General features: G+C 42.3%; 3 protein-coding genes across 8 annotated transcripts; 1 reads left to right on the top strand and 2 right to left on the bottom strand.

Annotated features, from left to right (window-relative positions):
* Positions 1 to 17: 17 nt before the first annotated feature.
* Positions 18 to 10,262, top strand: LOC135336300 (uncharacterized). Of its 2 annotated transcripts, none has more exons than XM_064532061.1 (17): positions 18 to 188; positions 1,751 to 1,902; positions 2,333 to 2,504; positions 3,465 to 3,635; positions 3,811 to 3,948; positions 4,160 to 4,331; positions 4,538 to 4,686; positions 4,930 to 4,997; positions 5,148 to 5,445; positions 5,558 to 5,866; positions 6,085 to 6,429; positions 6,723 to 7,052; positions 7,286 to 7,630; positions 8,071 to 8,200; positions 8,256 to 8,377; positions 8,463 to 8,672; positions 9,421 to 10,262. In XM_064532061.1, the coding sequence occupies exons 1-17, from the start codon at positions 104 to 106 to the stop codon at positions 9,978 to 9,980; spliced, it is 3,756 nt and encodes a 1,251-aa protein (XP_064388131.1). In that variant the 5' UTR covers positions 18 to 103; the 3' UTR covers positions 9,981 to 10,262. The 2 variants fall into 2 exon arrangements, with proteins under 2 accessions (XP_064388131.1, XP_064388130.1); XM_064532060.1 differs by having other exon boundaries at positions 6,082 to 6,429.
* A 614-nt stretch (positions 10,263 to 10,876) lies between these two features.
* LOC135335759 (uncharacterized protein K02A2.6-like) lies at positions 10,877 to 12,235 on the bottom strand. The gene has a single exon (XM_064531301.1). The coding sequence runs from the start codon at positions 12,233 to 12,235 to the stop codon at positions 11,210 to 11,212; it is 1,026 nt and encodes a 341-aa protein (XP_064387371.1). The 3' UTR covers positions 10,877 to 11,209.
* Positions 12,236 to 16,173: 3,938 nt separating this feature from the next.
* On the bottom strand, positions 16,174 to 22,749 carry LOC135335755 (uncharacterized). 5 transcript variants are annotated; one of them, XM_064531297.1, is made up of 2 exons: positions 22,625 to 22,749; positions 16,174 to 18,403 (listed from the first exon to the last, which is right to left on the bottom strand). In XM_064531297.1, the coding sequence occupies exon 2, from the start codon at positions 18,372 to 18,374 to the stop codon at positions 16,530 to 16,532; it is 1,845 nt and encodes a 614-aa protein (XP_064387367.1). In that variant the 5' UTR covers positions 18,375 to 18,403; positions 22,625 to 22,749; the 3' UTR covers positions 16,174 to 16,529. The 5 variants fall into 5 exon arrangements, 3 of the variants coding, with proteins under 3 accessions (XP_064387367.1, XP_064387368.1, XP_064387366.1); XM_064531298.1 differs by lacking the exon at positions 22,625 to 22,749 and adding an exon at positions 22,589 to 22,611; XM_064531296.1 differs by lacking the exon at positions 22,625 to 22,749 and adding an exon at positions 22,379 to 22,535.
* Between the last annotated feature and the right edge of the window lie 471 nt (positions 22,750 to 23,220).

Below are 23,220 nucleotides of genomic sequence, written 5' to 3'. Positions count from 1 at the left end.
TATAGTCTACTTGTAGATCTACACATTCATGCCAAATTTGTAGCCCAGCAAGCTCATAAAACTGCAGCAAGTTGCACTGACAAAGCAAACTGATCAAGCTGAGATGAAGGCAATGTTGTTCCCAATGGCTGCAATCAAGGCTGTAATTGTGATGCTGCTGAGCTATAGCTGTTTATGTCATGCACAAGGTGAGCCACCATCTAGCAGAAGGTTTTATACTAGCTGGTGTAAACTATGCTAGATCCTTGACTGATGCCCTATGCTTCATTGTTGGAGGACACATGTACTTCACATTCATTATAATCCATTGTCCTATGTATAGTGAACTGCAATGTCATTAAGTTTTGCACGGGTCATTGGTGCGCCATAATTATAGCGGATAGCGGTTGGTAGTAAACTCAGTCCTAAAGTTAGTGATAATTATACAGTCCACAATGCTTGTATTAATCTGCACGGTTACGTGTTAAAAATCAGTTTGCTATCACTAACTATATTCTTGCTGTCAGGTTGTTTCCAACATTTGTAAAACATTTGACAGTTTACATTTCCCCTTTGATAATCAATTTTGGGCTTATCAAAATGTCATTAAGTAGGCATGTAGCATATGCTGTTTAGACCTGGTAGTTTCATTGTCTGCACATCACCGGTTGGGATCAGTGGTTGCATAATTATACTAACATAATTTTGTATATACGTTCAGCCCTCACCTCCGAGAAGTTAGTACCATCAAAGGCACAATTGATGATATAGATATCTGAACCTATGGTTGCACAATAATTATGTATGTTATAATAGCTAGTAATTTTCTTATTTCAGTCTATGCCATCTACTAGTTAATTTTCCTTTGCATATAGTGGAAAAGGAATTGTAATCTTGCAACATTCCTGCTAGCCTTGTTCTCGGGCCGATTTTTAATGGATGGTTTGCATGGCCTATAGGGTTAGTAATCCAGTTTCTATACGGTTGAAACCTACTGTTCAAAATGCAAGAACATCATGAAAAAATTCAGTGGCTGCTTACAACGTCCAGCTATTCAAAAGCAATTCAGGATTTAGAAAGAAAAAATAACATAGCGTTCTGCAATTATTATTTTCATATAATGGATGTTTTCCTGGCCCTGTCACACTGCTAGATCTACTGCTTGACTTAAAAAAATTTATTTCTGGCAGTTCTCACCAGACGAGCGCCTTGTCCGCATCTATTATCTACTGTATACACACTAGATTATTAGCGTAAGCGCAAGGTCAAAGAATAGTCTACTTTGATTACAGATACAGCAGACTGTTGTTGTTGTGCACATGCCACACCTAATAAAACTGAAACCAGCCACCAAAGACATTTAATAAGTCAAAGGACATAAATTACACTTACTGAATAGCTAACATTTAAAGAATTTGAACATGACCGTGAAAAAGAATTTTCACACAAAGAAAGTATTGATTGAGGTCACTAGGGTGTGTAGCTGCATGCATGCCTAATAGAGTCTCTATATGTTTGATCAGTGCAATGTGCTGCCAAGTAGAACTGACGGATCATACAAAAATATAATTGTTTACTGAATGTTTGTATTTGTGGTTTTAACAAGTCCGTATTGTAGTGATATGGTTCTTACAACACAAACAGTTTGTTCATAATTATAATTATAATTATAGGCTTGTCCCTGAAATGCAAACCACACACTATAATTCCTAGGATGTACGCATAGATGCAATGCACAAAACACTCGTAGTTTATTGTACTCCCTTCAAAGATTGGTCGGTGCGGTTGAGAGGTGGCCAGTCACCATTTGAAGGCAGAGTGGAGGTGCTCGTTAACAACAGCTGGGGCACCATCCAGGACACAAACTGGGGGCTTGATGATGCTTTAGTCGTATGCAAGCAACTTGGATTCTCAGCAGCTGACGTGAGTTGCAGTGAAATACATACTACAACAAGTGTATAAGGATAGATCGACTTAATATTATTGTTCCACCATGTACATTACATGTATATTACTAAATATTTTGCTGCTGAAAAACCTTTGCGAATGAACCAAATCAGCAGAAAATTTGACCCTTTGTGATTTAACTATTGCGTTCTGACAAGGATCGTGTGTGTTTACTAGTAATAATTTAGGTTTTGCGATTTTGTTGTTGCGAATTGATCAACCCTCGCTGAAGTTTGCATATGTTTTATGCATTCTAGTAATACGGTAAGTAGTCTAAACATAAAAATTATGTCTTTATAAAGTGATTTTGGTCAACATTATTTTTAGCAAAGGGGTCGTCTATGAATGTGCTGATGTTTATCACACTAATTGTTAACGTAATGTTTACACTATGCACCACATGCAGTCAGCTGTTTCTGGTAGAGTGTTTGCTCCTGCTGATCTGCACACTCCTGTTCTGCTCACTGATGTGCAGTGCAGTGACGGAGCTGTCTCACTGCAGGACTGTGAGTATCAAACAGGCAATAGTCTGCCCTTCTATAATCTACACACACGAGACGCTGGAGTGAGGTGTGCTGGTGAGTGAGGGCTCTCAAAGTACTACTGTGCATGCTATAGTAAACCATAACCCTTCTTAGCATCTGAGGGTGTGGTTATAAGTGTGTTCGTGGATATATTTTCGTGGTTGCCTGCACTGCAGGCCAAAACATGTGCCATGTGCATAATTATATAGACGTAGCTAGCTATAAGGCTGCTGCAGAGAACTTGTACAACAAAATAGTTGTTAGGGCCGGGTGTCTCTTTTGTTGGTAAATTGCTTTCCTAAAACAGCCACTTACATGTATATGCAGAATTGATTGCAACATTTGATAGCTAGCAGCGGGCGCATAATAATGTATGGTCAATGATGTCTTCATTCATGGTTAAAATATTCGTGCTCAGGGATTCACCCGCAAAAACTCATCTGAAGCAACTGTTTTTATGTTGTTTGTATCCACACATTTTAATAATTCCACTATTGTAGACCAGTCTGGAATGTGGGGGGTTGAAGGCATTCGCTTATTTTGAACATTGCCACTGAATAGTCCAATTACAGTACAACAAACATGACCAAATGCTGTATAATTAAATAGGTGCCGCCTACATGATGTATATAATGTACGTATGATTGGCAGATTATGTAATTATTATTATCTTTCCAAATTCTTATGTTTAGAACAGAGTTATATACTGCAACTATTGTTAGAACTGGTAGGTTCACTGCATGTAGGATTGGCAAGCGGTATTTTGAAGCAATTTTGCACTGAAAAACAAGCTATTGTGGCTATAATCAAGGAAAGAGCAGAGCTGCATATGTAGAATTATGCTGTCTTTTTTGTGCATAAAATATTTATTCAGGGTAAGTAGTATACCCTGTGTCTTCAGACTGGATTATTTGTGTGGAGTGAATCGGCTATACATGCAACGCCGTGAACGGTGTAGATATTTAATTGATGGTTTTGTGATATAATACGGAGAACACGTTTTCTCTGATACAGTGAAGTACTCGATTCGACTCCAATCAATGACCAGCAGCAGGAACATTGGGAGACTTGGTATTCAGCGTGGTACTATTTGGAGCCCAGTCTGTTACGACAGCTTGTGGACAACCGAGCAATCCTCTGTTGCTTGTCGTCAGCTTGGTTACGACCAGATAATAGGTTCTCAAGGTAAACTATAATCATATAGGTATAATAACTTATTACTTATGGTCTTAAAGTTTGTGTTTTAATTGCTACTTTAAAGTTACACGAATATTTTCTCTCACGCAGTTACTGCATGTGTTAAGCATTTCTATGGGTGCCTTCTTTCATTTTACCATGTACTCTATTGTACGGTATGCAGGAGTGAACATGACAGGAGCAGTGACTGTGTCTCCACTGAATTGCACAGGGAGTGAGCCCAACCTTCAATCATGCAGGTCACCCGTAAGTGTTCTGAACAACTGTTCCAGTGGACTGGTTGTTGAGCTAGAGTGTGCAGGTGAGCCAGGGAATCAGCACCATTTTGCTAATTACATGCATTCAGTTTGCATTCAGTTTTAACATAATTATAATTGTGCATGCATATATTCTTTTTTTTAGCTATAATTATTTATATACACTCACATTTATAACTGCAGCGAAGTAGTTTTAGCCTGAAAACAAAAAATGGATTTCCAAAATTATAGTAACATATTGTGTATCCTCCCCAGGCACCCCCCTCCAGCTCCACCCCCCTACAACCAGCTTTCTCAGTTGTACCTCTGTCACTCTTCAGTGGACCACTCATGACAATTACAGAGGGCATGAGATAGACGCGTATACTATAAGGTATCGGCCCTACGTCCGTTACCCTCTGGATACCCAGCTTCCTTGGATTACCATGTTAGTTACATGTACCAGTACCTCTACTACGAATACCATTGGTGTTGCAAACTTAATTGCACTCATCCTATAACCAGGTCACCCTCCATAATTAATACAGCCATGCAGGTTACTCCAAATGTTCCGTATAGCATGTGTTTCAACCTATAATTATTATTAGCAGGCCATAATTATTATTAAGGTGATTGTTTTTATGGCATTTTCAGGAGAGTGGACCCCTCGAGCAGTGAGGAGCAATCATTGACCATTGGTGACTTAGCGCCCCTCTCAGAGTACGAGGTCCAAGTCAGTGCTACTAACACACTTGGTTCCAGCCCATTCTCTGACAACACTGTTATTACCACACTGGCTCCAGGTTTGTGAAACGTATGATAATAATAATTATGATTATATAGTGCTCTGTTACACCCATACTACATGTACATTACATTGATATTCTTTTTATGGTACGTCACATTGAAGATAATTAGTATTGCACAACACAATGAATGGTGGAACGGTTAACAGCAACAGTATGCATGCAAGTAAAAATCCAGCAAGTATAACTGGTTATATTATCATTTCAGTATGCATGCAGTGAACGTTTATTTTCCTACAGTGATCACCGCCCCTGGTCACATTCAGATAGACACTCGTGGGCCAACAACTGCTAACATATCGTGGACGGTAAGACTGCATGGTGTATGTCATTAAAATCATAGAGTCATGCACTGCCAGTTAGAAATTCCTCATTAGAACATGCCATACAATCCTATACTATTTGCACTGTGCTGATTATGTACATTTAGTAACCTTTGTAATTTGTGTACCCTGTAGGAGCCCATGACCTGTGGAATTGACAATCTTTTTTACGAGATATCATACAATGTGGAGAGAAGTGGACTGTCCTCCGTAACCAGGCTCGACAGTGTAACACATACCCCAGACTCTGTGCAGCGGTACGAAATGCGTGGATTGTTACCGTACACTCAGTACTCTGTGAGAGTGCGTGTGGTGGGCTATGTGGATGGTGGTGATGGCACATATATGGTGGGAAGCGGGACTCTATTTGGAAGGACTGCTTTTTTGTCCAGCAACTTCAGTGACATTACTGTGTTCACTACTAACAAGAGTCGTAAGTTAATTGTTGCTTGTTTGTATACGTTTGGGTGTTATGTCTATGGTGCTGTAAAAATACTATTGTGTGATCGTACCCCCCCCCCCCACACACACACACACACACACAGTTCCAACTGGCTCCCCCCAAGCTTTTGTTGCATTTTTTTCCCTCCTTCAATCCACGGCTCACTTTGAGTGGCAGTCTGTATCACCACACCTGGCCAATGGAGTCATATTAAATTACATTATATCTTGTCGCTATATGAGAAACGGTGACGACTGGAATTTGGACATCAAAGACATGGTATCCAATTCAACATTCACGTACAGTTTGCAGAACTTGTTATCAGCTGCACACTATGAGTGCTCGGTGGCTGCTCTTAACGAGGTAGGAGAGGGGCCAGCTAGCACACCCATCCTATTCTCCACTCCAGCGGGTGAGTACAAAGTTTTCATTTTCAATTAATGGGGCCTGCATACGTGTATACATGCAGTGTGAAGTGTTTCAGCTAGTGCAAGTTATTTTGTAGATGCTTGTCTAGATTTTAAATTGTACTGTCAATTTTCATGTTGCTCACATTTTACTTGGAGGTTTTAGTGATTACAGCCTGCATGATGCAGTATATTTTGTTACATACACAAAATCCATCAGTAGATCTCAATCGGAGGCCCAGCGCACCTCGTAATGTGGTGTTTGAAGTTATGCGCCAGAACAGAGACTCATTATTCATTGGAGCTCAATGGGAGATGTTTGTGTGTGAGTCCAACTTTACCTGTGTGGAACTACTCGGTTACGTCATCACTTGTCGAGCTGAGATCAGCAGGGAAGAAGTGAGAAATACAGTATGGCTGTCTGATTTTCAAGATGAGGATGAAGTGTTTGAGAATGCTCGGGTTCAGGTGAAACCTTTCACGAGATACGACTGTTCAGTGGCTTCTCTAAACACCTACGGAGTGGGGCAGCCTGGCTCAATAATATCCTTGAAGACTCCTGAGACAAGTGCGGTTATGTGTACATGTATAAGATGTTGGTGATAATTAGTCTTTGGGCTCTTTCATGACTTAAGTTGTAGCCTGGGTCTATTCATTAATTTTACTTGACTTACAGGTATGACTTTATAGTTGTCTCTATGCATTGGTTAGTTAAAGTTGATCGTCTCTGAGGTCAGTTGTGTGCATTCTCGAGCTGCATACAACTGCACAATGTCAATAAAGTAATTTCTAGCCAATAATTATACGTATTCAAGTACTTCATAACATTGTTCATTATTGTTATGTCCATTGCTCGTGCAGTTCCAAAACAGTCAGCGACCAAACTCTACGCCACCAACGTTGGGACTGACAGTGTACAGCTACACTGGACTTACGAGGAAACACCTAGAGCTGGAGAGCTGAACGGATTCGCGCTTTATCTGTACAAACAAGACACCCGATTCCCAGGGAGAACAGGATCATTCGTTATCAGGGAATATTTCAACATAGGGATTAATCAAGATCAGACATCTTTTTCCTATTTGTTGATGTACTTGGATCAAAGTGTTACCTACAATGTGTATATAGCTGCAGCCACTGTGGTTGGAGAGGGGCCTCAAGAAAGGATATCAGTCACAACCCATAGGGAAGGTATGTTTTGATAATAGAAGTGTCTGCCAGTATATGACATTGTCTATTCATTAAGATATATAATAGCCTCTAGGTGATTTTGCATAACATTTTTATTATGCTTAGAATAGTGTCTTTAATTACTACTATGTGCACTTTTTCAAGTGCATGTCTGGCCTCTGTACAATAAGAGCTTATCACACCAAATTTGCTGCAGCAGTTTTATAAAGCATAAAACAAGGTTTTTCTTGCAGCTCCGTCCACAATCCTTGGGAATGTGTTCACAAGCATCACCTCTTCAAGAGAGCCATTCCCTGTTCTTGTGGAGTGGTCAGTGTCAGCTACCTCCGTACAGTCTATTGATTACATTGGGTTTATTGTCTCGTGCTTTGACAACTCAACAGGCACAGCCAATGAGCTTCTAAGACATGTTGTCCTGGACAGTCAACCGATGGCAAGCTACTCAGCCAATATACTCCTCCCTGCCAACTGTGAGATGCCTTTGGGGTCTTACCAGTGTTCAGTGTTTGCCTTTAATGAGAGGGGGGAGGGACGGAGAACCACTTCGCTACCCTCCAGTCTGCCTTGCACTGGAGGAGGTATGTCAATTCCTGTTATTCTATATTCTGTGCTTGATTAGTGCAGTGTCATCACAGAATACATTCTCATACACAATGTAAATGTTTACAATCCCTCAGGTATGTGCTTGATAATCATCGGCCAAATTTCATGCACAATGTTTGTTCCCTAGCTATACACAGAACACGTACAGCAGAGGTATTGAATGCAGTCCCAAGAAAAATTATCATTTCTATTTAGTCTCTCTAAGTTTGGGCTGGCATTGTTAAGTGCTTATTCAACTTTTGGCACTTCTATCACTTCAGTAATCATTGCCAGTCTGTCAACAATAGCGTCTATTGAAAAATAACTAACCGCTTTGTCCAAATTGTTCTATTCTAATCCCCTTTTACACTAAATTACTGGTGATTCAATTGGCGTCATAGTACATGTACATTTATAATGATACTAATTTTCTTAGGCGACGGTCTGACCGGGAGTTTTCTGGCTAATCCATACGCTGGCATTACATTCTTGGTGCTTGTCATTTTGCTGATCATTCTACTGATAACAACTGTTATCATTTGCTGTGTCTGCATAGGACGCTATGAGTATGTTCCTGTTACTATTACTTACATAATCATCATAAAATAATTACTCATACAGGAAAAGCACTAAGAAGGAGGAACACTACAGCACTGTTCCGTTTGATGAGGGATACATCAGTATGGCGCCAACTGGGTCAAATTCATCGGCTATGAAGCAACCGTGGTCAAGAAATAATGTCCGTAAGTTCTGTCAACATTATCAATGGTAAACAGATAATTAGTTGATTATATTGATTATTATCATAATTGTGGTTTTTCTCCCCAGACCCCCCGTCTTTCCTTAGTAGAGGTGGTAACCCTCGACTGAGCATTGACCAGGACATTCAGAGCCACTATGATGAGATCTCGGTAGGGAGAGCAAGCAAAACTGAGAATATATATGATGAGATTCCACTGAGGTTGACACCACAACCACCAACCCCACGTCGCAGTAATGCTAGCTCTATGAGGTCCTCTCCAACATTGCAGAATGGTGGTGAGTTACTCTATTAATCCACAGTACATATTATGGTACAAACAATCCTTGGGATTGCTGCCTTGTTTCCTAAAACTTCCTTGTTTGGTCAATGAACTGAACATGTACAATGCAAGTGCAATAGTCTTTTAACTTGGAACAGAGAGACCAATTAACGAGTTACTTTCACACAACTTATTGTGTTGGAAGCAATCATCATCCAACGCACATAATTATACCGATTTCATTCAGAACAACCACACCACCCAATTAGGATAATACCAATCAGAATAGCCTATGCTCTTAATTACATCTGTTAGGCACATAAATCTTGCGCAATCATTATCTGAAATAACAATGACTCTCTTGACTTCACATTTACGTGGTCATTGTCACTGTCAGATAAAATATCTAATCAGGATACTACTCGCGCAGGCCTATAGAGTCTATGTGTGCCAGGGCATGTAAGTATTGTCTGGAAGTTTGTTTCATCCGTAGACCTATCCAGTCCTGTTTAATGTCACCTTTTACAAAGACCACTTGATTGTTTACATACACACGAACGCATGCATGCATATTATGATGTTAGTTACAGTCAGCAGCTGGCTTACGACAATAGATAATTGTGCTGTATCTAGGCAAGCCATGAATGTGTGCACGCATAAGTTCACATATCATTATACCTTGCCAAATTTTTCCTCTGAGGGATTCCATATAGTCTTTACATGAATGCGCACATAATTATTATAATACACTCTTCACTTCACAGTAACCTGCCTGTCGATACACAGCATCTCCGAAAAGTCATTTGATCTTGACGAGAGTCAAGTCACAACCATGACCGATATCACTAAAATTGATGTCCCTGTCAGTAATGGAGCCAAATTACTGAGCCCAGTCTCATCTGAAGAAAACCTTGCCAAAGCAAAACCAGTCAGTAAAGATAAGCCAAAAACGTCTCCCTTCAAGGACCAACCCCAACCCTCTGCTCGTGGGCGCACCTCTGGCTATGTGGAAGTAGTCACAACAAAGGACGGCAAGAGATGCGTACGAGAGCTTGGGAACACTTCATCAGTGGACATGGAATCTTACCAACCTTTTCATCAAGACGGCATTCAAGAACAAGCAGCCAGACGCACCTCACTGCGGGAGCAAGGTCACTCGTACCAAAACGTGGCAGAGATTCGACGACCAAGGTCCGTTTCTTCTACACAAGCCTGCATTACCAATGATGAGAGGAATCGAAAGTCTATTCCAAATCAGACTAATAGGCAGCAAATAACTTCTGCCGATTTTCAGCTTTCAACCGTTGATGATTCAGAGGTCTAATTAATTTGTAAAGAACCAGTAACGTTCACTTTCATTATACGTAGATAATTTTATTATACACATCTTTAAAAGTCATTAACACGTGTTACAATTAGATCTATACAGCCTATAAATTTTACAGATTTATAATTGTTGTGTAGTAATTATATGCACACACCCGATCGTTTATACTCCATAATTTATACTGTCATCGCATAGATATCATGGTCATCGAATGCTTAAAATAATAATTATAAACATTTTATGCAAGTCATGTATAGATTGATATAATTATATAATACATGTCATGCACATAGGTACGATGGACTAGCTGCATGCTGATTATGATCTACAATCTTTTACAGGATCATGAAATGCTATTATTTCATCCAGCATGTGCAGATATACATAATTATAATCATGCTGTCGACTCTACGCATCAAGGGACGAAACTTTATTATAGAGAAAGCTAGAATTAGGCTGCATGTGGGGTTGTTGCTTATTTGCTTATCCTATACTATATACCGTATAGCGCGAAATTTTCGAGGGGCTTAATTTTCGTGGATTTCGTGGGTTAGCAATCCTACACGAAAATTAAGTCCACGAAAATCGTTCTTTACCTGCTATAACGTGCAAGATTTAAAGGCGTGGCTTCCGGTAAGCAGTCATTCCGCGAACATTGTGCAACGAAATGGCTTTTAGAGGCCAATCCACGAAATATAAGTGCCTCGAAAATTTCGCGCTATACGGTAGTTCCTTCTTCTTTTTCTCTACTTCTATATTGACTGGCCTATAATTATCATGGCCTTTTGATGTACCGTATATATAGCGGGAAATTTTCGCAGGTGCAAATTTTCGCTTTTTTGATGTAATAGTTACTGATTATAATAAAGTAAGTGTTGAGTTCGTGCACCGAGCAGCGTGCGGCAGTTCAAGATAAGATTTAAAACATTCAACCATGGATCAACTAACTGTATGCACAAAACATAGACGGTAAATACTAAGACAAAAAAGACAGTGGAGCAGAGGCTCCCATACACAAAGGGCGCCGCTAGGAGCAGGCCGCCGGGCTAGAGCACAAAGCAATATACAAAAGAAGTGTTAACTAGTAATAAGAACTCATGCGCATGTACAATTAAACAGTAAACATTACAACACAGGAAACATTAAGAACAGGAAATGACTAAGTGAATAACTAACTAGCAAAGTCATTACATTTCCTCCCCTTCTAGATTAAACATACCTAACAGTCAAGCGTACTGGTCAACCAGTCGGTCAGGAGGACGGGAGGTGCGACCAGAACGTCGAGGAGGAGGATCAGTTGGTGGATTCTCCGGAAGTGATGGAGACGGCAGTGTAGGTGCGTCCACCATGGGATTTGGTACCCAATCGGTTGGGAGTTCTTCAGTGTCCCTTGACCTGGGGATAGAGTTCGTTCGGATATGGTCAATGTGTCGACGAATAGTTCTGTTGTCCGTTAACCGTATCTCGTAGCTGCGCGAACCGAGAATCTTGGTTATGATACCAGGCAGCCAGGTATCTCGAGCGGGGAGATCAGCCACTAATACAGCATCGTTGATGGCAAAAGAGCGAGTCGGTGCTCTGTTATCCTTGTATGCCTTCTGACGTTCTTGCTGTTGTTGGACCTTGTTGTGCAGATTCGGTCTGAGTAGGTCCAGCCGTGATCGGGGTAGGCGTCCCATCAGTAGCTGTGCCGGTGCTGAGCCAGTGGTACTGTGAGGCGTTATTCGATACCTAAACAGGAATTGAGATAACCTGTCTTCCAGGGAACCTTCTGTGGCTTTTCGGAGATATTGCTTGAACGTTTGGACAGCTCTTTCTGCTTGTCCGTTGGTTGCGGGATGATAGGGTGCAGACGTGTTGTGTCTGATGCCATTTGACTGAGTGAAGGCCTGGAACTCGTAGCTTGTGAAAGGTGTTCCATTATCGGATACAATCAGTTCAGGGATGCCGTGAGTAGCAAATATCGATCTGAGAATGGAAATGGTGGTTCGGGAGTTTGCTTGCTTGGCGATTCGGACGTCCAGCCACTTAGAGTATGCATCGACTACCACCAAAAACATATGTCCATCGACCGGGCCAGCATAGTCAATGTGGAGTCGTGACCATGGTGTCTTGGGAAATTCCCAGGGTTGTATCGGGGCTGTTGCTGGGAGGTACTGGTTCTTCTGACAGGATTCGCACTGTTTCACTTTCAGTTCAAGTTCTTTGTCGATACCAGGCCACCAAACGAAAGAACGAGCCAGAGCTTTCATCCGGGCAATACCAGGGTGTCCTTCGTGTAGTTCTTCCAGTACGGTTTCCCTTCATTGTTGTGGAACGACGACCCGAGAGCCCCAGAGAATACACCCATCGTGGAGGCTGAGTCCGTCTCGTCTCTGTATGAAGGGTTTGAGAGCGGGGTCTGTGCACTCCTTCCAGCCAGAGGATAGCATTGTTCGAACCTTGGAGAGAGTCGGATCGCGAGTAGTCCATGAGCAAACATCTTTGGCCAACACTGGGATGGATTGCAGCATATTAATTGAGAGTGTGATCTCACCAGGGGTTTCTTCGGTAGGGGATGAATCTGGTAGGGGTAGTCTGCTGAGGACGTCGGCGTTTGCATGAGCTGTGCCAGGTTTGTACCGGATGGCATAGTCATATGCACCAAGTGTGAGTGCCCATCGCTGAATCCGTGCCGAGGCCAGGGTAGGGATACCATTGGTTTCCTGAAATAGGTGCTGGAGGGGCTTATGGTCAGACAAAATTGTGAAATGCCTGCCTGCCAGATATTGGTGGAACCATTTTACCCCAAAGATAATTGCCAAACCTTCCTTGTCCAATTGTGAGTACCGTTTCTCAGCTGGTCCTAAGGTGCGAGAGGCAAAGGCAATTGGGCGTTCGGAGCCGTCTTCGAATGTGTGAGAGAGTACTGCGCCAATACCATATGGAGAGGCATCGCAGGCGAGTATCAGGGGCTTCGTCTGGTCATAGTGGGCGAGTACTGTGTCAGAGGTCAGGAGGTCCTTGACGTAATCGAATGCCGACTGATGCGTTGAGTCCCACGTCCAGGCAGTACGCTTATGAAGTAGACTGTGGAGGGGGGCAAGAACAGTTGAGAGGTTAGGTACAAATTTACCGTAGTAATTTAGTAACCCGAGGAATGACTTGAGTTGAGAGACGTTGATTGGAACTGGGGCATTCTTGAGAGCCTTGATCTTGCTGTCAGTCGGTTGCAACCCTTCAGCAGAGATGCGGTGTCCCAGGTACTCAATCGAGGGCAGCATAAACTCGCACTTCTTTCGCTTGAGCTGGACTCCCGCCTTGTCTAGGCGGCGAAACACTTCCTCGAGGGTAGTGAGGTGCTCTCGCTCACTTGCACCTGTAACAAGGATATCATCAAGATACACACATACGTGAGGGAGGTCCTGTAGGATGGTTTCCATAGTGCGCTGGAAAATCCCAGGAGCTGAGGCAATGCCGAAAGGTAGACGCTGGTACTGAAACAGTCCTTTGTGGGTGTTCACCGTGGTGTACTTCTGACTAGTTTCAGTTAGGGGGACCTGTAGGTACGCGTTCTCCAGATCCAGCTTTGTGAAGGTCTTTCCACCCGCGAGAGATGCGAAAATGTCTTCGATTCGAGGGAGTGGGTAAGGGTCAGTCTTTGCTACCGCGTTCACCGTCAGCTTGTAGTCGCCACATATCCTTATCTTCCCTTCTTGCTTGACCACAGGTACAATTGGGGCAGCCCATTCCGAAAAAGTAACAGGTTTTATTACACCTTGGTTTTGAAGTCGTGTGAGTTCCTCTTCCACCTTAGTGCGCAGAGAGTAGGGAACAGGTCGGGCTCTAAAGAATCTTGGTTGCTTCGAGGAATCAATATGCAGCGTAACCGTGGAGCCAGCAATCTCGGCGAGTTCCCCATTGAATACAGCAGGGTAGCGATCCAGAACCTGCTGTACTGACTGCTGAGGCGTGACCTGCCGTAGTTGGTGAATGCTTTGCCAGTCAAGCTTGATTTTCTCCAGCCAGTCACGTCCTAGGAGGGTAGGGCCAGTACCAGGTACCACTAACAGTGAGAGACTGTGGTTCTGCTGTTGAAAGGAGACACGCAGGGTTATCTGTCCTAACACCGAAATACGCTCACCCGTGTAGGTTGAGAGTCGGGCCGTGGAGGGTTGAAGAGGGGGGCGACCATCAGTTGGCCAGAGTGTCTGGTACGTGCTCTCAGACATCACCGAGAGAGTGGCCCCCGTGTCTAACTCCATAACTGTTTCAACATTGTCTAGTGTTATTGTTACCTCCATAGGCTTGGTCCGAGGTGTGGAGGAGTAGCACAAGGGGCAGGGTTCCTCCTCTGTGTCAGAATTGTGAGCCTGTATCTGGTGATTCTGGGAGGCACTTCCCTTCTTCTCTGTCTGGTCACGGGCCTTCTTCCTGCAAACTGAGGCTAGATGTCCCTGCTTCTGACAGTAGTGGCAGGTGAAATCTTTAAATTTGCATGTTGTAGGGGAGTGGGCAGCACCACAACGAGAGCAAGATTGAGTGGGCGGCTGGTTCATAGGAGTTCGAGTGGGCGGCTTCGTCGAAAAAGTTTTTGTGCGCCGTTTTTGTTGACCATACATCTTGTGTAGTGAGTGGCCTCCAGCCAGATCCTTAGTGCCACGTTCAGCTGTTTCGTCAGCCTTGGCCGATTCAAGGGCAATCTTGAAGGTTAGTGCAGCATTGGAAAGTAGTTTAAATTGCAGGCGTCGGTCCCTGCAGCCACAGACGAGCCGGTCTCGCAGCATGTCGTCCAAAGTGTCACCAAAATTGCAGTGGTGAGCGAGTTTCCTCAGTTGAGCCACAAAATCCCCAATCAGTCTACACTAAGACTACAATTTTGGCTTCAAATGATGTAATTGTGGTTTGCATCATAGTGAGTAAATTTCCTGTTTGTGGCTTGTAAATACTACAGTAATTCTCCGTAAATTTAATTATGGCTTCTGTTACGTCATTGTTTACTATCAGAATTGGATAAAGAAACAACTTTTTCAGTTTTTCCAGCATCAATACCCAGGTCCTGAAGTGCAAGCCAGGTTCCAGAGTCACAGTACTAGTAGATATAGTATTCATGAACTGGCCACAGGAAAATTAGGATCCAGAACTGGGGAGTACTAATTTGCCCAGAAATCAAAGTCAGTCCAAACAGGATATATCCAATAAACTGGCCTATGTTAGAACACAAGACCTGCTATAAAAAAATATTGGCAAAGCGGATGCTGTTTATTTCTTTGCAAATACTAACTTCTAGCATTATATTAGCTATCTAGGCAGTTTCAAGAAACTCTGGACACTCAAGTGGCAAGTAGGCAAGAGCTAAACTTACTCATTTTTGTCAATGTTTACTTTGTTGTATCTTAGTCAAACCTGGGTCATTAGTGTTCTTATTTGGTCTACTTGTAGTTACCAGTGTTGTCTATAGTCTAGGCCTATCTGTATCTCTCCAGCACCCCCATTACTAATTTGCCCGGAAATCAAAGTCACAGAAAATATAAATATCACCAGTTTTCTTTCATACAATGCAGCAATTCAGTACTTTTTTACCACTTAATTTTTATATTATTCAGTAGCTTATTTATTCAGCATTATTTGTATATCATTTAATAGTGGTAGGCACCTACTGGTGAAAAGTTATCCTTGACAAAAGCAGTGTTACTGTTTTTGATACTACTGCGAACTATGAATATCATTATCTCCCATAAGGGCCCATATAAATTGGCAAATGAACTGTGTAATACACACTTCCGGGAGTCTTAGTGTAGACTGCAATGCTTTCCGTGGAGTGCTGCTTCCTCGTGAAAAAATTATACCGTTGCAGGATTATTGAAGGGGCGGGGTCTTGATGTTCTTTGACTAGCTCGACTAGTTCATCGAACGACTTCTCTGTGGGATTGACAGGAGAGAGAAGATCCCTGATGAGTTGATAGGTTGTAGGCCCACAGGCAGTGAGCAGAATGGAGCGTTTCTTTGTAGCATCTGTGATTCCATTAGCTAGGAAATAGTGCCCTATGCGCTCTGTGTATCCAGTCCAGTCCTCGACGGTGGAGTTAAAAGAGCCAATGTGTCCTAGAGAAGCTGCCATTCTTCGAGAGGTAGGTTAGGGAGCCTGTTTTTATCCTCGTCGCCAATTGTTGAGTTCGTGCACCGAGCAGCGTGCGGCAGTTCAAGATAAGATTTAAAACATTCAACCATGGATCAACTAACTGTATGCACAAAACATAGACGGTAAATACTAAGACAACAAAGACAGTGGAGCAGAGGCTCCCATACACAAAGGGCGCCGCTAGGAGCAGGACGCCGGGCTAGAGCACAAAGCAATATACAAAAGAAGTGTTAACTAGTAATAAGAACTCATGCGCATGTACAATTAAACAGTAAACATTACAACACAGGAAACATTAAGAACAGGAAATGACTAAGTGAATAACTAACTAGCAAAGTCATTACAGTAAGCATGAATTGTATAATTATTATTGCATGTACGTTAGCACTCTTTACACTCAAGGCCTAGGTATAAAAATTATTAGATTAAAGTTCCGGGACAAGCTCAATGTCATGCTCTCCATCTTTACCCCACATGTGTGAAGTCTCTTCATCGTCCCCCCACTTTACATTCACTACATCATATCCAAGTTGCTTACTCAGACTTGTTACCCTACCTAGCTGTTTCCTTGGCAACCCAACAGTCCAGTCAGGCCCACATTGGACAGTGTTCCCATATCGAGGTGTCCCCGTTACATTGAAGGTCTTTTCAGCAATTAGAGTACCAGCTAACTCTATGACAACCACATGCTCCCCAGCAACTCGAGGCACAAACTCTAAGTTGTAGCAATGTTTTTCCTCCGAATCATAGAATACCACTTCATTTTCATCCAGTATTTGTCGTGATTTCCCGTGTAGGATTCGCATATGTGGCTTACTCAAGGGTGGGATGGAAAACTTTACTACCACTAGTTCATGCTGACAAACGGACGGTTTTTCGGTTTCGAGAGAAATATTAGAATCTGAAATTGTTGTGAGGGTAACAGGAGAAGGTATAAACTTCTCAGTTGGTTTGAGAACAAGAGGAGGCTTGATGCGAGAAGGCTTCCATGATGAGTCTACACTGCTCATTCGAGCAATCACTTGTGAATTCATCTCAATACGGTCCAGAAGATTGTGTACTGTGCGTACTCGCTCGGCAAATTTGATCCCACTCTCGATTGCTGTGATTGTACGATCAACTTGCTCTTTCTGTGCCCACAATGCCTTCTTTGATGAGAGAGATTCTTCTTCTACTTGATCGAGGAGTACTTGCCGTTTCTTTTGAATCATCTCAATGTAGGAATCGAATCGCTCATTAATTGTTTTGTTCAGCACATCTGAGTGTGTGCTTGATAAGAATTCCTTCTCAACTCTTTGAATATAATCTTTGTAGTGACGGTATTTCTCAAGAGTGTCCCTGCTAGCTTCTGTCAATGAGCGAGACTGGTCTGAATGGTATTGATCGGAATCTTCCAGCTGAACATAATCATGTGCACGGTGATCTACAGCCCCCCCTACTACACACTTTGGGCACAAAGCTGTTTTGCAGTCATTACAAAAAAATATGAAATCTGCATAATTGTGCAGTTCGCAATTTCTTGCTTTTTTATGGCCGATAAATGTCTCGGAACTCAGCTCGTCACATGATCTACTATGGTGACCCTTGTATTGGGACTGCCTTTCGTGAGCGCCAGCACAAAAGTCGCACAAGAACCCACAATCAGGGCAGTAGAGTGTAACGGCATCCTCACTAGAGCAGAGGGCACATTGAAATGCTTTATTCGTCAGTGATTGCTGTACACTCCTTTGCTCAAGCCTGCAGTTAATTTCACAGTCATCTGCTAAGCCGTTAACCCCACCAGCAGCCAAAACATGCTTCTCTTTACACACAGGGCATGTGATCTCAATTTCGCTTAACATTCCATGGTCAACGGTAAGTTCTTCTGATTTAGTGGGGAACAGTAGATCTGTAGTAGCCTCGATTTCAAGCCGCTGAGAAAGGCTATTCAAGGGGCTGGAGTCGAGGCTACAAGGGGCTAGAGTCGAGGCTAGATCTGTAGTATCATCTTTCAGTGTGTCATATTCTCTCGGAAGAAACATGTTACCGTCTTTTTTATATGCTAGTTCTTGCTCGTCACTTTCAGTTTCCTCAAGGCATGGTGTGATTCTTGCTATCAAGGGCTGAGAGGGATCCTCGGATTGATCACAAGTTGGTGGATCTAGGCTTAATGGTGTTTGGTCTTTGTTAACAATCCTTTGCAAACATTTTAGACAAAACGAGTGGCAGCAAGGTAGAATTTTCGGGGCTGTGTAGACGTCCCAGCACACAGTGCAAGTTAGATCTTCCATAATTAAGTTTTAACAGTGATCTTGTGGATCTAATATAAAAATGGATATGTAGGGACTCATGTGATCAAAGGGAAAATCCCAAATGTCACATGCTACAATCATTATAATACATGTATTAGTAAAACCAGTAGGTTTTACATAGGATTGGCAGTGGGTTTGCCTGTGTTTAGCAATATTTCAATTATTTTGACTCATGTTCAAACTGTTCTATCTCTGCAGGGAAAGGCCACATCAAGAAACTGGCTGAACAGATAGTTTATTTAGCCTTTTCTCTCTTTGTATCTCTCATTTCATAATCCATAAACATTTTAATGAATAAATATTTTCATTTTAAAAATTGCACTATTTCGACGTTTCACCGCTCTTTGTCTGACTGACTAAGTAAGTAAGTAAGTAAGTAAGTAAGTAAGTAAGTAAGTTTCTTGCCCAGCATTTACTCCAAGTACAGCCATCTCCAGGACATTCTGCACAGGGTTTCCAAACGACTACAACCTGGATTACAAAGCGCTTCTTCAGATTTGCGATTGCTTCCACGAGGCAGATGACCTCTCAGTCTCTATTTCTCTTACCTAGACAATTCCGCCATCTTTAATGACTCAGCAATTGCGTTGTGGCCAATAATAATAGATAGGCGTGGCTAATAAACCGTCCTCCTAAAATCAGTGCAGCAGTGCTTTTCCAGAGCCTGAGGTGTTCCTTTTCTTCACACTGTTCAGCTCTAGCTCCCTTTCTCTGACAGGCATGCTATATGCACTGGCTAGATATCATGCTCTTAAAATGGCTGTCATTTAATACTGATTCGCAAATTCAACATAATTATCAAGTAATAAATTATTACTCATTATACTATAATTATTAGTCCAGAGATATTCGAGAAGATATCTGATTAGTCCTGTCTTCTCTTCTTGTACTGCCTCTTGACGTTCCACTTATGCATGTCATGATACGTAAACTGTACTGAAAAAGAAAGGGAATCCGACTAGAAAAACATTTGCAATGTGAAAAATTGCTAGGATTGGCCAGGGGAACCACAAAAAAGCGTGGGAACAAGAAATCAGACGAGAGCATAACTCCAATCCGTTACAACGTCATGAACATGTACAATACATAGTATATTAAATAATAGACTGTGTTCCAGATCCACCTATCAGCTTCCATCCACCACATCATTCCATGCAGTCACCAGTACGGTCCGTGCATGTTACTACGCATGGATGGACTGTGTGTACCTGTGCTCAACACTGCATGTATTAGGAACATCAATTCATCACAAATCATCATGATTATGTGCCCCACATTCTAAAATGGATGTATAATAAATATATATAGGGATTGGTCATCACTCCACCAGTAAAAATTGCGTGGCATATTGGCTGGGAAAACATGGGAAAACTACCAGTATACATGTGATTGACGTTGTAACGGATTGGAGTTATGCTCTCGTCTGATTTCTTGTTCCCACGCTTTTTTGTGGTTCCCCTGGCCAATCCTAGCAATTTTTCACATTGCAAATGTTTTTCTAGTCGGATACTCTATAGTGTTAGTAACCAGAGGAGGAATGCCAGGGTCAAAAGGTCATTAATTAAAACACCACACAGCCCTATATTTACATATAAAACTGAGTTTACCCTCGCGCCCCTGGGTGCAGGTTTAATCACCACCACTAGCTTATAAAAACCACAACAGCAATTGGTTGAGCTATTGCACCCCAGACAAACCAGCTTGAGAGAAGAGATCCAGGATTTTAATTGCAACCTTATTGCATTCTTCGAAACCACAAGATATGCCTTCCGTGGCTAAGGATATAAATTTTGTGCACTGGATAGATCTAGGTATAGTAAGCTTTCTAAGCAGGCAAATAAAGAACAGAACCGCTAAGCTGCTATATGCAGCAAAGGTCAAGAATCCAGAACTAAACGTGACCCTATTGACCCTGGTATTCCTCCTCTGGTTAGTAACCTTCTCGCGAAGGACAACTATTAAACCTGCTCCCAATATAATGTCATGTAGTCTCATGAATCAACCGCCCTCCCATGGAAGGGCGGTTGATTCATGAGACTAAATGTCATGTAGCTTCAATCTAATTACCGTATTACAGTAATACTATTTGCCAAAACTTCACGTGAGCTTACGTGAGCTACAACAAATAGCGTGAAAAACTACAACAACAAAACATAAAGATCTGGTCTATTCCAAAATTTAAACTTGGTCCCTTAGGGCTCTATAGTATTGTGGTTTACTTATGTAAACTGTTACACTTATCTCAAGTGGTTTTTTGCAATTTACTATTTTCCCTAAACTTCCTAGTGAGCTGCAAAGGGCAGTACCGTATATCTTCTAATTTATCGGACACTTCTAATTACCCGGACACTCTTTTGGGCAATTTTCATTGTTCTAATACAACGGACAATCCAGTGCTTTAATATTACATTTGTTTTAAATATCCGGACAATACCCTTGAAAAGTTGAGTTTCATTCATAGACGGCAAGTAAGACTTAGAGTGCTGCAGTTAGATAGCTTTGAGAGCTAGTTTTAGATAGCTATTGCAACTATTCAGTCGTACCTTGTTCTATTAAACTTAGCTAGCTCGCATGCAGCTGCTTGCTTGTTCTAATTATTCCGGACACTTTGCATGCTCTATAAAAATCTGTTCCAATTATACCCGGACAATTTCCAAAATAATTATTTTTTGCTGTCCGATAAATTAGAAGATATACGGTACTTATTTGATTTAAGGCGACCCTCAAAATATGCGACACCCTCGATCTTAGGCAATTTTCTGACCTCTAAAAGTAGCAACTGATCCGTTATTGACAAAAAAAATTTATGTCGTGTCCTAAATAGATCTAGAGATCAAACCATGATTCCAGGCCGCTAGAAACAATGCATTAAGCGGCCTGTAATTGAGGATAGTAGAGTAGTCTCCAATTAGATGTGACACCAGGACTTCAACTAGACGAGCGTGGCCCGCCTCCAAAAGGGAGACAGGTTGCATTCGTTCTGCTGCATCGCGTACTAATTGGAGGCGGGCCACGCCCATCTAGACTTCAACATAATTGTTCAACCTAAACGACCTCTGGCTTCGTATCAAGTGTCGCCTTAAATTGAATAAGTACGGTATGCAATCATGCGAAACACGACTCAGACTAGACTCACTGGCCAGTCTATCCTAGGGATTGGGACTGGTCAACTGCCAATCATCGAGTTGTTCTAGTGGAATTTTAATTAGTTGTATGACATCACCTTGTTGTTTGTGCGGTTGACTAAAGTTGCAGTGAATGTGGGTTATGTCCCGTGGTTTATCTAACACAACATAAGACCCAGCCCAAGTACAACAAATTACGTGGGAGAAATATGTCACATGACATTGCGGTCATTACCGATTTCGGTAATGAGAACAACTCGTTGATTGGCAGTTAACCAGTCCCAATCCCTAGATTGGAGTCTAGACTCAGACTAGTTGGGCGGAGCCCGACCGTCCCTGACGGGAGGTCGGGTTTCAAGCCTATGTCAGGATTTGTCTTGTTGAATTATGTAACACGCTGATAAGCAGCAATGAATACCGTATAGCGTGTAATTTTCGTGGGGCAAATATTCGTGGTTTTCGTGGTTGGAGGTCTGACCACGAAATTTTACCCACGAATAAAGCGACCTTGCCTACCTTTACCTGCAGTGCAAGCTCCAATCACGAAAATATTACCCACAAGTGTCACGAATATTTTGTCCCCCGAAAATTACCCACTATACGGTAATCATTTTATTCTATGAATATTATTATTCTGAAGTGGGTGTTAATCAATTTTACCTTGCTTGAGGTTGCGCAACCGGACGTGACACAGACCACAGTAGAAATGCTGCAATCTGATTGGGCTGCAACTATAGTTGCAGCAAAGACAAATCCTGACATAGGCTTGAAACCCGACCTCCTGTCGCGTCAGGGACGGTCGGGCTCCGCCCAAGTAGACTCAGACTACATTAATGTACTATTATTATGTATCCATACCTGCCAATATCCCTTAAAATGGTCTCTCCTCCTGGTATCCCGGCTAAGTAAAGGGCTCTAATTTCAAGCACAAGACTTTCTTTGATTTCTAAATACTGCACATGTAAACACACACTCGGATCGCGGAGGAGGAATGCCAGGGTCAAAAGGTCACTAATTAAAATACCACGTGGCCCTATGGCTATGTTTTACATGTAAAACTGAGTTTACCCTCACGCCCCGGACTGAGTTTATACGGTACACCACCTAGCTTGATCCTCTTTATAATCACAACAGAAATCGGTTGAGCTATCGCACCCCAGAGGAATCAGCTTGAGAGAGGAGATCCAGGATTGCAACCTTGACCTATTATTGCATTCTTTGAAACCACAACATATGGAAATTAAGCCTTCCGTGCCATAGCCTCGATCCCAGGCCGCACTTCTTCTTTTCGCTTGAAGGCCGGTGAAGGAGGCTATCTAGTCGAGCGCCGCCGCCCTCCTTGAAGGAGGTCGGGAATCAAGCCTATCCACAGTTTTGTTCTGGCCTGTTACGCAATAGTATCATGAATATCATTTATTCTATATGGGATTGCAGCTGGTGGAATTGTTGGATTTCGAACAACAGAACAAAAGTTTTGTTCTGTTGTTTGATTCCCGACCTCCTTCCGGGCAACGGTAGAGGGCGGCGGCGCCCGACTAGAGGCTATCCGTGGCTAGGGTATAAATTTTGATGTACTGGCTTGCTGCACTGGATAGATCTAGGTATATAAGCTTTCCAAGCAGGCAAATAAAAAACAGAAGCGCTATAGCTAAGCTGTATATGCAGCAAAGGTCAAGAACCCAGAACTAATCCTTCATTAA

This window comes from Halichondria panicea, chromosome 5, assembly GCF_963675165.1.
Source record: "Halichondria panicea chromosome 5, odHalPani1.1, whole genome shotgun sequence".
NCBI lineage: Eukaryota > Metazoa > Porifera > Demospongiae > Suberitida > Halichondriidae > Halichondria > Halichondria panicea.
This window is presented reverse-complemented; position numbering and strand designations above follow the sequence as displayed.